The 14,380-nt window shown below is 27.8% G+C and overlaps 1 protein-coding gene across 2 annotated transcripts; it reads right to left on the bottom strand.

Annotated features, from left to right (window-relative positions):
• Positions 1-3,463: 3,463 nt before the first annotated feature.
• On the bottom strand, positions 3,464-11,725 carry SWEET28 (sugar efflux transporter SWEET28). 2 transcript variants are annotated; one of them, NM_001348746.1, is made up of 6 exons: positions 11,569-11,725; positions 11,391-11,427; positions 11,070-11,280; positions 10,784-10,945; positions 7,806-7,925; positions 3,464-3,802 (listed from the first exon to the last, which is right to left on the bottom strand). In NM_001348746.1, exons 1-6 carry the CDS (start codon positions 11,600-11,602, stop codon positions 3,710-3,712), a joined length of 657 nt encoding a protein of 218 aa, NP_001335675.1. In that variant the 5' UTR covers positions 11,603-11,725; the 3' UTR covers positions 3,464-3,709. The 2 variants fall into 2 exon arrangements, with proteins under 2 accessions (NP_001335675.1, NP_001242234.2); NM_001255305.2 differs by lacking the exon at positions 3,464-3,802 and adding an exon at positions 7,010-7,354.
• Positions 11,726-14,380: the final 2,655 nt, after the last annotated feature.

The raw sequence follows: 14,380 nt of genomic DNA, 5'->3' as shown, positions 1-14,380 counted from the left end.
TAGAATGATATGATAAAATTCATTAATAAATAACTTTTTAAGTAATAATTTTTTAAATAATAACCTTTCTGTTTCATATTATATATTTTTGAAATCTTTTAATTTGTTTCAAAATATAAATGAATTTAAATGCTTAATTATGTTTTTAGTGTGTAAAATTTGAGATAAATTTATTGTTGTTGGTCATCAAACTTTAGGAACTAAAAATATATCTTTTGAAATTTGAGGCACTAAAATCATTCTTTTTTTTTTTAATTTGAAGGATCAAAAATAAATTTGTCATATTTCACAAACTAAAAATATAATTAAAACATTTTTTTTAAATGTTTAAAATTATAAATCTTAAAAAATCTTTGTGAAGAATTTAGTCAGATCTGACGAGTATCAGAGATGCAAATTTGGCGAGCTAATAGGGTACATAAGTTACTTGCCACTGTTTATGAAAATCTAAAACTAATAATCTTGACTAAGAGAGCTAGAGTTAGCTAATAATAATAATCTGGTTAAGAGCTGATGGGTCCCAAAAGCCACTCCTAAACTGCTTCACCACTTGCAAGCAATCACTTTGTGCTATCAATTCAATTGCATGAAAGAAATCTAATACTTGTGTAGTATGATTAATAAGTGATAGGAAGTTTGATCATTCTGTGTATGTGAAAAAATTTGTAGGGAAAAGTCAGTCATTCAGCTCTTTTTTTAGTTTTTCAAATATCAGTCTTTAACTTTTTGGTCGGAAAATATCCCGAATTCATTCAAAGAAATTGCATAAGAGGAAGATCCCGCCCAATTTCATTTTTAAAGTATTTTCCATCCATTTAAATGGTTCTTATTAGCATAAAGAAAATTAATTTTCTCCACTTAAATCGGTCCCAAAAATGTTAGTAAAATATATAAACATATTCACAAAATTGTTGGATATTTAACTTATGATTGAATTTAAATTAGGAGAATTTGGAAGTGTTTTTATTTTGAAAAACAATAAAAAAAATTTCTTGATTTTGTGCATTAGAATTCATAAAAATGTTTTCTCTACTTTAATTTGAATATACCCTTTGTTACCTTAGGATTTGCATCCTAATTAACCAACCAATCTCACGATCCATCTTATTTATTTTAGTCTCTTTGTCTTTTTAGCTTTAGACTTAAGGATCGTGTACCTTCGGGATAAGATTCATTATCGACATGATCGCATTTACCCGATTTAAATAAGACTCTTGTAAAATTTGATCCCACACTATACCATATTACCACCTCGAAAGGTTAAAGGATGAGGACTGAGGAGTCTACTTGTGATACTAAAAGCTAACTCCAAATCCTTAATATTGGGGACGACAAAAAAATAAAGACCTAATAATGTGATTAGAGAAATTAGTATATTACATACTTGAATTATCTGACTAAGTCATGTTAAATCTTAAAGAAGATCTATATCGAAACAACTTGAATACTTGAAAAAATACTTATATAATTTATTACTTTAAAGACTACTTGTAAAAGAAAGTAATATTTTGAGGATCAAATTGATGGGTTATTCCCATATTGATTATCTCGATTCTGCTACATATATCATCAATGTTTTGTTTAAGCTCCGGTGAGTAGAAGAGCTAATCGAGGTTCCTAAACCAGTGTTGAACACTGCATATTGCTGATTTCAAGAAAAAAGGTTCAACTGTTTCGTTTGTTGCTGGTCATTAATTTCACAAAAACATCCAAAAGCAAAAGACAAATGCAAGGACATCGTCATAATGTCATCACAGTGAAGTGTGGCGTTTATTCATTTCATATGGTGATAATTTTGATTTAATAAATTGACCTCGCTAAAGTGATATGATATGCCAGAAACAAGCTTTGCATTATTAAGTCAAGGGGAACATGAAATCGTTAATTGCATGAAGATCAACTCCTCCACCAATCAATGCACCCGAATCCTACAACATCTATATCCTTTTTATTATTTTTCTTTCCGATATAACATCTTTGTGAAATTTGATAGATGTGAAGTCTAGCTTGCACTTAATTTGTTTCTGTAATAATAACAGTATAATTCTTTAATTATATGATATAATTACCATTTTGCTTTTCATAAAATGTAAATCAGGTTGTTGTCACCTCATCGTAATCTTAGAGTTAATTAAATTACATAAAGTATTTTATAATATTTTTCCCTAATGATCAATTCTTTAAGACTTTTTTCTGATACATTTTTTCTTATTGAGTAATTTTTATTATTATTATATAGCTAGCTCACACTAAAACATATGATGATTTATCATCACATCGTATTACATCAATACACAATACAAATTAGTTTTCAGCTTTTTTCAATTTTCTTCTTTAATACTTGAAATTATAAAGCTTTGTGTCGTGTCTCTTCTGTAGATTACTCTGTATTCAGTCTATCATTGCATTGCATAAGTTAATTCTATTCAATTCGTGTTTGAATTCATATTACGTACATAACTTAAAATTTTATTGAAATATCAACAAACTTAAAAAAAACATTAACTTGTCTTCCATATGAGCCCTCCTTTATTAATCATTTTGTTGCCTGCATTTTGTCCATGTATAACATGGATTATGGACATTCGGAGCATTGAGTGGTGATCTATAAGTGTAGTATTTTGCGTTGAGAATCCTTGCCAAGAGTTAGGATGCGATAGGTGTAACAATCTGCCATAATTGCATGACACTAACTAACATAATTGAAGAACATTTTTTTGTAAAACTTCCTTTTTATTTATTTATTTATTTATGAAAAACTGATCATTAAACTTTTGCGTTTTTAACAATAACAACATATATCAGAAACTTGGACAATAAAATACCATGCAAAATAACTTCTGAAGAATAGTAAGTAGAGGTGTTAAAAAAATTGAATTCAAACAAACAACCGTATTTAAGAACCGAATCAAACCATAAAAATCAAACCATTTTAATAAGAAGACTTGAACTGAAACTATTTGAGAACCAAACTTAAATGAGCCCATCCATAAAAAATGAATCTTTTTTATATAAGTGTAAAAAAATTTATATAATCCTTTAATCAAAATCTACTGGATAGGTAAATTTATTAACTTTTAAAATAATTATCTTAAAATTATTTAAACAATAATTTATCAATTTACAAATAATAACAAATCATTATCCTTCTTTACCAACAAAATAGGTGTTCCGAGAAGCATTTAGTTTGATCATTTTCTTCTCGAACAACTCTTCTAAAGTTAATAAGAAAATGTTCTAAAAGAATTTTAAAATAGTTATTAATTATCTTAAAACTATGATATTTTTATTTGTCATCTCAAAGACTCAACATTGATATACATTCACTAATAAACACGATTACTTAAAGAGGCAAATAGAATTACTGAGCTTGTACATCAGCTGATATGAAATTATTTCAGCAGTAATATCAAATTCTCAAAAAAAAAAAAAGTGCATTAAATTATTTCAACTTAACCAATAATCTCAAATTTCAAAAGACAAAACAGGTACATGAGAACCAGGCAGTTATTTGTCTATTGTGAGAGCCCTTGTTTAGCCAAGTGGAATGTGGTTGGGCCATTTTTTTGTTTAGCCGAACAAAAACTAGGAAAAGTTTGGATCCTTTAGGTTTTGCCTTTTCTTATTTGTTGTTGCCATCTCAAATCTAGAACATATTTGATCTAATGGGTACTATGCTGAAGGGTACCTCTCTGGATTTTTCTTCTTTCTATTCAATCTTGCATTGCCCCCTCACTTTCTCTGTCCCCGGCGCTCTCTTGCCATTCCACGTCCTTACAAAACAATTGTCACCTGATCCCACCTGCATATGCCGTTCATCTCAGGATTTATATATATGAAGTGTTATCTGATTAGTATTGTAAATTCAAAAGTTATTAATTTTTAGGACATATTTATATATAATTTGTATAATGAATGTATGAATTTTTCATTTTGAATTAGGATTTTGAAATCATATATAAGTTGCTAGCTTGATAACTTTAAATGAGTCAACTTATTCTTAATTGGAGTAATTTCGTTTGATTTTATTAAAATGTTTTGAAAATTTAAACCAAACTAAATTGATCTATATACATTCCTAAACATAGTCCGACCATGTGGAAACATCTATGGGACATTTGTTTTATGTTCATAGCTCTATGTAAAAAAAAAAAATATATCAGCTAAAGGAAAACATATTATTAATGGGGTACAAGGTACCAAAAAACCATTACATGCAACTCCAGCCAAGTAAATAACATGCCACCAATATCAGTACAGACTTGTACGTTTCTCCGACCTGGTGTAGTTTCAATCCCTTGGCATACAAGTGTCAACAATACAATGTGTATAACCAAAAAGGCAAAAATCCCTATCCCTACCACTTGCCATCATCTATGTATAGTGTAAGTAACTAAGTATGTAACTATGTTGAGGTGGTTCAGCTTTTGATTTTGCGCCCATAATATTTTAATGGGCCTAGAGCTAATGCTCGAACAGCTTTTAAGAGAGCGGGCTCATACTTATATATAGTTAGATCCACAACCAACATATGCTAGGACAAAAATATAGTGAGTAAAAATTAGAAGAAGAAAAAATAAATTAGTGAACAAAAATAGGTAAGACATTGAGACAGGATAAAATCGTTTTATACCATTATCTAATTACAAATTATTATGTAAAATAAATTTGTTGACTTTTTCAATTATGATAATTATATCAATGCATGATCATTAAATTATAAGAAATAGTGAAAATAAAAGATGTTTAAATTAATAAGAAGAAAAAGAAAAATAGAAAAAAGAATATAAAAAATCAAATGTTAATTTATATCATCTTAACAATCATCTATAATCTTTTGATATCAATCATTATTTATAATAATCAATTATATAACCACCACTAAATACAAAATTTGTTGGTAATTACACGATTTTTAATAGTTATGAATTGCTACAAAATGAACCACTACAAAATATTACACATGCAACTTCCCAACTGCATTTTTGCACATAATAGGAAGAAAATAAGTAAATGTGGGTCGAACACTATTTTATTTCCCTCTCCACCTATTTTCAAACATCCAAGCACTCCCATCTTTTCATTTTACAACTATTTATCCTCCCTTTACCTTATTTCCTCACCATTTCTCATCTAACAAACATACCATTTATGTTTCCTAAAATCTAACAAACATACCATTTCTCAGCATTAATGACATTAATCTAATGGTCTATAAAAGTGATTCACAGTAAACTATTTGTACAACTAATGCGCCCAAGCCTCTGTCAGTAATGTATTATACGTTGTTGGTCATGTGGTATGGTAAAGTGACCTTTTATTAGTCACATTAGTAATTAATAACTATTAACAAGATAATAATAGAGATTAACGTGAAAAATTGAATATAATAAAAATTATTTTAAAAAGAATTCATATTAAAATTAAAAATAAAATTTATTGCAAAAATTAAAAATATATTTAAACCAAATTCTAAATTATTTTGAGATATAGTGAAGAGATCATTTGGTCATTATCTCCAATACAAAACACAACAAGAAATTTGGAAATTAGTGACAACCAGAAGTGGTCGCTAATCATGAAAAATCACCACTTACCTTAAGGTTGTCAATAAGAGAGTCATCACTAAATTGTTTGTATCAATTACCAATAATAGAGTTTGATGTTTACTAGTATCAACTTAACCAACATACATGTCAATGTTATGTGAGAGCAAAATAATAAAAAAAAAACCATGAATATTGCCTATAATATTTTTAGAATGATCGAGTTTAGGTCCATACATCGTTGTTGAGCCTCCCCACCTTAAGCCATTCACCGTTGCAAGATTTCAATCCACTGCTACCTTACAAAAACCTAGTGTTACCACCTTGATTGTCGCTAAACTAATTGGACGGTTTAGTAGTCGTTGCTAATTGTCGATCGCTATTTTGCTGCATAGTGACGTGAAGTGTGATCCCATTCTTATTGTCTTTAGTCGATCCATGTATAATTAATTTGGTCCCATTTTCTACTTTTAGGTTATATTTTTAATATATTGGAATATCTAGATAAGATAATTCATGATATCACCATTATATCTTATATTAAATTATAATATCTTAAAGGTTTGTCCAGAAGTAATTTCTATATTTCCTATTTAAATATGATTATGAGCTTTTAACTAGTGCAGTGTGACCTAATTCTTATTATATAATAAGTGTATCTTGACAAGTCTATAGTCACGTATATAATTTGGTCCCATTTTCTACTTTTACGTTATATTTTAATTTATTGGAATATGTGGATAAGATAATTCATGACATCACAATTATATCTATCTTATATTAAATTATACTATAATATCTTAAAGGTTTGTCCAGAAAGAACATGAAAGTAACTTTTACTGCTACTGTAATTGAGATTCCGTGATATTGTTATTTTGATGAGACTTAGCTGAGCAGAAACTCAATGCAATGGCGTTGAGCTTTGTATGACTTTTGAATAATAAATAGGGACTTCAGCATCTTTCAGTAAGGAATTGAACATAAATCTTACCAAGAAGTATAAAAAGCTCCTTGAAAAATTATCTGAAATATGTTTTACATTTGACAAGACCAATGAGTGAATAAAAATTGAAAGAACATGTCTATATTCTATAACAGGGAGCTATCTACTCGAATGTTCTTGCTTCTCTGTTTGAACAATTAATACACAGGTGCTTGTGCTTCCATGATCTCGTTATAAACTTGTATGATATGATGCTGTACTGCTATATTTAATCTAATTCATATTCTTCATTCCATTCAATAAATTACTATAGGCGCCTCTGAGGAACAAGGGCATATCATGTAGAGTACAGTAGATGTCCATATTTTTTTGACAGATTCGAAAAGCAATAACATTATTATCATGGATATTTGAAACATACTTTAATATTTGTATAGTATCTTTTACAAGAAACAAACATGCTTGAATTACTTAAGATATTCAGTGCAACTAAATACTAAAATTTAAACTCGAAATTTTTGATTTAATTGAAATAATTTCACATTAATTATTTCATGCACTTGATCGGTAAAAACATACTTTAATCGAATAAACTAATCAATTGAACATTTAACTTATCTCTTTTTATATTGAAAATATCAAATAACAATGGTCGAGCTAGCATGCATATATAGCTTTAAAACTTGAGGACAAACTAGATGGGCCTGTCTTCACTCTGATGTGACTCATTATTCGGCTCTGAGATGAGAGGCTCATGTTGTAATCCTTCTTCCAATCTGTTATTTGAAACACGCTTCCCATTTCTGTAGATCGCGTATAGCACTAATTGCATCGCTCCCAGTAAAAATCCAGTACCGTTTGGCACCTTTTGTTTGTGTAATAAAATAGTGATCAGGAAAAAAGGGCAATACTAGTATTTTTTTTTCTTTTTCTTTTTAAAGAATACTAGTGTTTTTTATACCCTATATTTTACAATTCTATTTTTATTTTTTTAATTTAGCTGAATTGAATCCGAGAACTCATCATGAATATGACATATCTCAGGACTAAAAAAATACTTCCAGGGATACTTACAAAACATTCACAAAAAAAAAAAAAAAACTTTCCAAATTATCTACTAACAAGATTATCATATTGAAGTGAGAGTTGTGCTCACGTTTTTTTTAGATTTAAATATATTTCTTACCAATTTGACCAATTTTGCTAGTAAAATCTATTTTAACTTCGTGTGTGTATATATATATATATATATATATATATATATATATATATATATATATATATATATTAATGAACTAATACTATTAGGATTAAACCCCGAGGATAACATCACGAACGAGAACAGCATACAACAACCAAACGGCACCGTTGAAAAAGAAGAAAAAAGAAAGCAAGAATGGCATATACTCCACGCTTTTTGTAGTCACCACTGTTTTCTGAAAATTACGAGTATATATATCAAGAACACTAGAGTTGTAACTTAGAAATAAAAAGAATGGGAAGTAGGTTAGTTAACAACACATTTGGTTCGCATAATTAATTATCTTCTCATACTCATTACTCGCTAGTTGGTAAATCAATCATTAAAAAAAATCATTCATTTCATATGCAACAAATTTCATAAAATTATAAACATTCCGTCTGGTCAGCATGTAATATATTCTCAGTTAAACTAGAATTTATTGCATGGTCTAATATACATTATATGATATCAATTAATTTTTACCTGATGTATTATTAACTTTTGTAAATTGAAAAATATAGTTAAATATAAAGCACAATTGATCTAAACTACATGATTTCAAATCAGGTAATCATTTTTTCTGATTGAACACGTTTTGTTAGCCTAATAATGACAGATATTCACATTAGAGCCACAGGCTTCAGGGGATATGTGTTTGAATGGTGGGGTTAAGGAAAGAAGAAGAAATTATTAGGTTTTTTTGTGAGCAAGAAGAAATTATTAGGTGGGATATCTTGATTTAAGATTCCAACTAATCTCTACATGATATTAATTAATTGTTGTTAATTATTTTTTCTTAAATTTAAAAATTAAAATATGTGTCATATAGAGATGAACAAAATTATAAATAAATGATGATCCAAGACCATCTAATAATTTCTCAAAAAAGGAGGGAGATAATTTATTTTTTAGTTATAAAATAATGCATAAAAAAATAATATCTTGTTTCTTTTTTAAGAAACAGTCCTGTTCCACTAAAAAAAAAATAGAATGATGTCTTTTTTTAAAAAAAAATGATTTGAAGTTACATAATAATTAATGTCTTCTTTTAAATTGTTTAAAGAAAAATTACTGTGTTTTCTTAAAATAAAAACAAATTACACTCCCTTTTATTTTCCTTCAAATTGCTGCTCCAATAAATCTTAAAAGATGGAGTTATTTTTACTTGTTTTGAGTTTTTTCTTTTGAGAATTTTTTAAAATAAAGGTTAAATTACTCATTTGATACTTATAGTTTCACAATTCATATCTTTTTAATCCTTATAGTTTGAAATTAATTTTTTTAGTCCTTGTAATTTACATTTTAATTTTTTTTTAGTCCTATAATTTAAAAATGATCTTTTTAGTCTTTATAATTTGTATTTTAATTCTCTTTTAATTCCTGTAGGTTGAAAGTGATTTTTTTAGTCCCTATAATTTATATTTTATTTATCTTTTAGTCATTATTATAAAAAATATATATAAAATAATTAGTTGCAAATTAGTTATAAATGATCAACTATTTTTTTATTATAAATTATCTTACGATAAATTAGTTACAAATTACTTGTTATTATTTTTATAGTTAATTGTAATTGATAATATTACTCATATTTTAATGGTAATGACTAAAAGGAATTAAAGTATAAAGTATATGGACTAAAAAATCATTTTCAAATTATAGAAACTAAAAAAGAATTAAAATGTAACTTAAGACTAAAAAAATTATTTTCAAACTATAAGACTAAAAGAGAATTAAAAAGTAAATTATAGAGACTAAAAAAAATTAAAATGTAAACTATAAAAATTAAAAAAATACTTTCAAATTATAGAGACTAAAAAACTACGAATTGTAAAATTATAGGGACCAAATAAATAATTAAACCTAAAATAAAAAAAATGTATATCATAAATCTTTTAAGGGTTTGCTTTTGCTGAACCTTTAAGTTGTTACTTGTAAGTAAGGTGTAAATATGGAGTTAATTTACGCACGTGCTGGATCTGATTCCACAACCCTATTATTGGTGTGGGTGTCATCATGAAAGGAGAAAAATACTTTAGAAAAACCGTAGGCCCCTGTGGGACACTATAGTTCAGTGCCATAAAGATCAAAATACAAGAAAGAAATATGAGAACCACATATTTATTTGAAAGGACGTTTTGGAGTTTCCCCTCCAAAGATTGAAAAATCCATCTAAATAATTGAATCTGGGATCAAATATGCAACACGAGGCTGCATATATGCAACATCGTCGATGTTACCTTTTTTTGGTTATATTATATCTATCAGCTTAATTAGTACTGCTCTCTTTTATAGCTTGTATTTATGTAGTTTTAAAGAAACTGTACGTTATGTCATTATTAGTTGAGTTTTGGGAGAACCTGAAACTTATCGAAAAAGAAATAAGGAGCACCTGATTTGTTTCCACATGCATCAAATTTTTATACCAACATCTTTCATGATAAAATAATAGATAAAAAATCGAATATCTATCTATTTGTATAACAAAAAAGAGTATATAGATATAGTATAAAAAATACCAAGTGGAAAACATTTTTGATTGATTGGTATACGTATACGTGGCCTTTCAAGCATCTCTAGGCATGTTACTGGTGAGAAAATAAAGAAGGAACCCTAAATTGGAATTGGAAGTGTCCTTCACAAATATGGCCAATCTATATATATTTCATTGTCCGATCTTCCCAATTATATGTGAGAGAAAGAAAACCACTACTTTGTGAAATGATCAGTATGGTTGCCATAGAACATGAATTGTTACATGGAGAAGGGCTATGAATGAGTGATCAATATAGTGATATTTGAGATTTTTGAAAAGGCCATATATCGGCTGTGCCAATAAGAGGTTAGTTATCCTGATATTTAAATTAATAAATAAAATTACATCTAAGTATAAATTTGTGTTTAAATTTATGGATATTGATTACTATTTATCTATATTCAGTCAAAAAAAATACTATCTATCTATAAATTCAATTGTACAAATTATATATATAGTGAGATATAAGAGAGCTTTGATTAATGATAACGAGCTAAGATTTTAGTGAAACTTACCATGACCGACAGAGGTGAGGAATACATAACAATATTTAAGCCTGCTCCCATAACACCAACAGCACCACTACGAGTCTCTCCTTCTAATGCTAATTGAGTAATAATTATTATTGCCGTCAAGATTACCACATCCAAAATCAAAGCCAAAATAGCAGTCCTACCCTGAAATCAGATTCAAATTAATCTATCAACCACTTAATAATAAAGGGGATTTTTGTAAGGTGAATAAATTAGAAACTGGTTAATTACATATAATATAATTAATTAATTAATATACTATACATACCCTTATCCCTTTTGGTGCATATATGAGAAATAGAATAATGTAGATTGTCTCCATGAGAATGCCAAAGCCATTAACAGTGGCCACAAGGTACTCTCCAGCTTTTATGATTCCATAGTAAGTCCAGAGGGAGCAATTAAGCAATGTGCAAATATAAGGAAGGCTTGAGAAATCTTCGGTGGATCCGTGCTTCTTTATTTTCCAAAACGTAGGTCTGCATCATTTTTTGTTTAAATATTTATATATTAATAAATATGAGATATATAATCTAGAAAGCAAATCAATGAAAAGTGAACTTGAGTAGAGTAGATTAAGAGAGCTTACACAGGAGAAAGAAACATGAGAATTGAGATGATGTTACCTGCAGCAAATTACAAAGAATATCCATTATTTATATATATGTGAAGCAACCCTTTTTGGGGCATTAATCAAGATTGGTCACCAACTAGGAAAAACCGTGAAAGAATGATCACTTGATGGTGTGTACTATGTTGTATGTTACCTATGACTCCAACAAAGAAACTCGCTTCTGCCATGATGTTTTGCAGACCAAGAAATAAGGTTATTTTCCAAAATGGGGTGGTTTCAAATTCCCTTTCTAGCGCATATTTATGGAGCAAGCTAAGAGAGAGATGGGTGAGAAAGAGGGGAAACACTTTGTTGTATATTGGACAGGAATTGAGACTTGACAACGAAAATATCGGTACATAGTTGACGTCAAAACTATAAAATTTGTAGTTAATTATTAGTAGCAGGTGGTGTAGATAGGTTATCACTTATGAGGGCCACTAGTTCAACTAGTTGAATAAAAGCCTTTTTAAAAAAAGCTTTCTTTTATACCAAATTTTTTCCCATCTAAAAAAAGTGGGTTATATTTGGTAAAATGAATTATGGAAACATAAAATTGGGGTGAGTGACCGTTTGGGCCACTTTTACAAAATTAAAAGATTTTAAAATAATTTTTGTAGTATAAAAAAGTAGGTTAATTTAATTTTTTCCCTCTAATTTATTAGTTAAGTTTATTTTTTTCTACTTTTTTAGTTCAATTTAGTTTTCAAATTTTTAAAATTGATTCAGTTTGGTCATTTATTTATTTTGTTTAATTTAATCTTTTAATTTTTAAAATTAATTATTTTTAAAAAAATATACATTTAGTGACAGTTTTAAACTAACATAAAATGTGATTTTTTATAATCTAAATCGAAAGATCAAATTGAATCAATTTAAAAAAAATAAAAAATTAAATTGAATCAAAAAAATTAAAAAATCAAATTGAGTCTAAAAAATAAATTAAAGAACTAAACTTAATTTAACCTAAAAAAGTATTATGATATTCATTATTATAAACTAATTTTTAAGATAGATATATTATGAAATATTTTATTGACCTATAATATCAATATTAATGTCAACATTTAATAATTATTTTCTTGATATTAATTATTTAGGTTGTCACATCATATCACACAATAAAAAGTAATAAATAAGAATTATATTTCAATCACTTTAATAATTCTTATTTGATACTTCAAGTATAATAGTCATATCAAATAAAATTATAAATGTATTTCTTTATATATTGTATGTGATAACTTAATGGTGCACATTTACTAAAGCTTATACAAATTTAATTAAAATGAAGAAAATGAGGATTTACTAAAGCACAAGAACTTTAGTAACTTAAATATGTCATATAAAAATATTTTAAATTTATTTTTCAAATAATTAAAAATGTTAAATATAAAATATTTAACATTTTTAAGTACCCGTCAAAATGTTAAAAATGTTTTTTTTTTGTAAAATATTTTTTTTAAAATTTGACCTCTATCTTTATAAATGATTAAAAAATATTTATTTTTGTACTAGAAATTAAAAAAAATATTATTCTTTTTCCTATATCGGGGGAATATTTTTAATACTCTCTTCTTTATTTTAGAAATATATTTCACACATTACCTCCATAACAAACAAACAAAATTTCTCTTTTGAGTAATTTAGATCATTATCCTTAACCTATTTTACTTTATAAATTTACACTACTCTTTCTTAGTTTTGTTATCCTCTATCCTTTTATTTTTTGTCTGAATATTTGTCAATATATACACTATTGTTAAGTGGGCTTTTTGAAGTGATTGTTTATTATTTTAGGAAATAGGCTTAAACAAGACAACTTAATTTACTTATGCCGAAAATAGTACCTCATAGGTTCAAACACCTATGAAAGGTATAGGTTGAAAATAATGCCACAAAAAATCTAATTATAAGGTGAATTAATTATACTTGGCATAGGAAAATATACCTCAGTCAAAATTAATGCATTAGATGATAATCTCAAATAGCATAATATTGCATAAAGGACTCATCAAAATAATAGTATTGCATAAAGTAGGTTTTGAGTTTGAAACTAGCACGACTCACCTTAATCTACCTCAAAATATTCCTATAAGCATTAAACTTTGAGTAGTATCAAGTATGTCTCTCTTACATTTGGCATCATTCTACCATTTTTCTTCTTCAATTTAAGTGTTAAAGTGCATTGGTAACCACCCAAAATTATCTGCTATTAACATTCATTATATTACAGCTATATGCAGAAGATGAAGTTAGTTATTTTCAGTTAGAGGGTAGTTAGATTAGTTGGCAGTTAGTTAGAGCAGAGTTAGTTACTAAGCTTGTTAAGCTGGATATAAAACATTGTGTACAATCTTGTATTCAATATAGGATCAATAATATTTTGCAGATTCTCCTTGCTGCACAAAGCTTTCCATTAATATGGTATCAGAAGAAATACACTCCTTCCACTTTCTCAGATTTCCTTCTAGCTTTTCTTCTCTTTTTTTCTTCTCTCTCTGGCTTCATGGGTGCCATGGATGATTCTAATCCCTTTCTCATACAAACCAATGATAATCCTAGTTTAAGCCTTATCACTCATCCTCTATCCGACGAGAATTATAATTCTTGGAAGAAAGCCATCAAAATGGCACTTCTCGGCAAGAATAAATTTGGTTTCGTAGATGGTTCTATTCTCGAACCTCCATTAGAGCACTTCAGTCATGCTTTATGGCAGCGAAATGACAGCATCGTTGCTTCTTGGCTTCTCAATTCTCTTACAAAGGAGATACAAGTAAGCATCATTCATTGCTGCACTGCTCAAGCTATTTGGAATGATCTCAATGAGAGATTTGAACAGAAGAATGGTCCATTGATTTTCCAGTTGAAACATGAACTAGCAAATCTGCAGCAGGGATCTATGTCTGTCTCATCTTATTATTCCAAGTTGCGATCCATTTAGGAATCAATTTCTGAGTTAAAGC

This window comes from Glycine max, chromosome 9 (assembly GCF_000004515.6).
Source record: "Glycine max cultivar Williams 82 chromosome 9, Glycine_max_v4.0, whole genome shotgun sequence".
Taxonomy (NCBI): Eukaryota; Viridiplantae; Streptophyta; class Magnoliopsida; order Fabales; family Fabaceae; genus Glycine; species Glycine max.
This window is presented reverse-complemented; position numbering and strand designations above follow the sequence as displayed.

Bases quoted from the DNA above. Each gene is read 5' to 3' on its own strand.
- SWEET28 (NM_001255305.2), bottom strand. From the start codon at position 11,602: ATGGCAGAAGCGAGTTTCTTTGTTGGAGTCATAG. The intron at 11,428-11,568 runs GTAACATACAAC...AATTTGCTGCAG, and splicing joins TTTCTTTGTTGGAGTCATAG to GTAACATCATCTCAATTCTC. The intron at 7,355-7,805 runs GTTTAATCCTAA...CACAAACAAAAG, and splicing joins TTCGTGATGTTATCCTCGGG to GTGCCAAACGGTACTGGATT.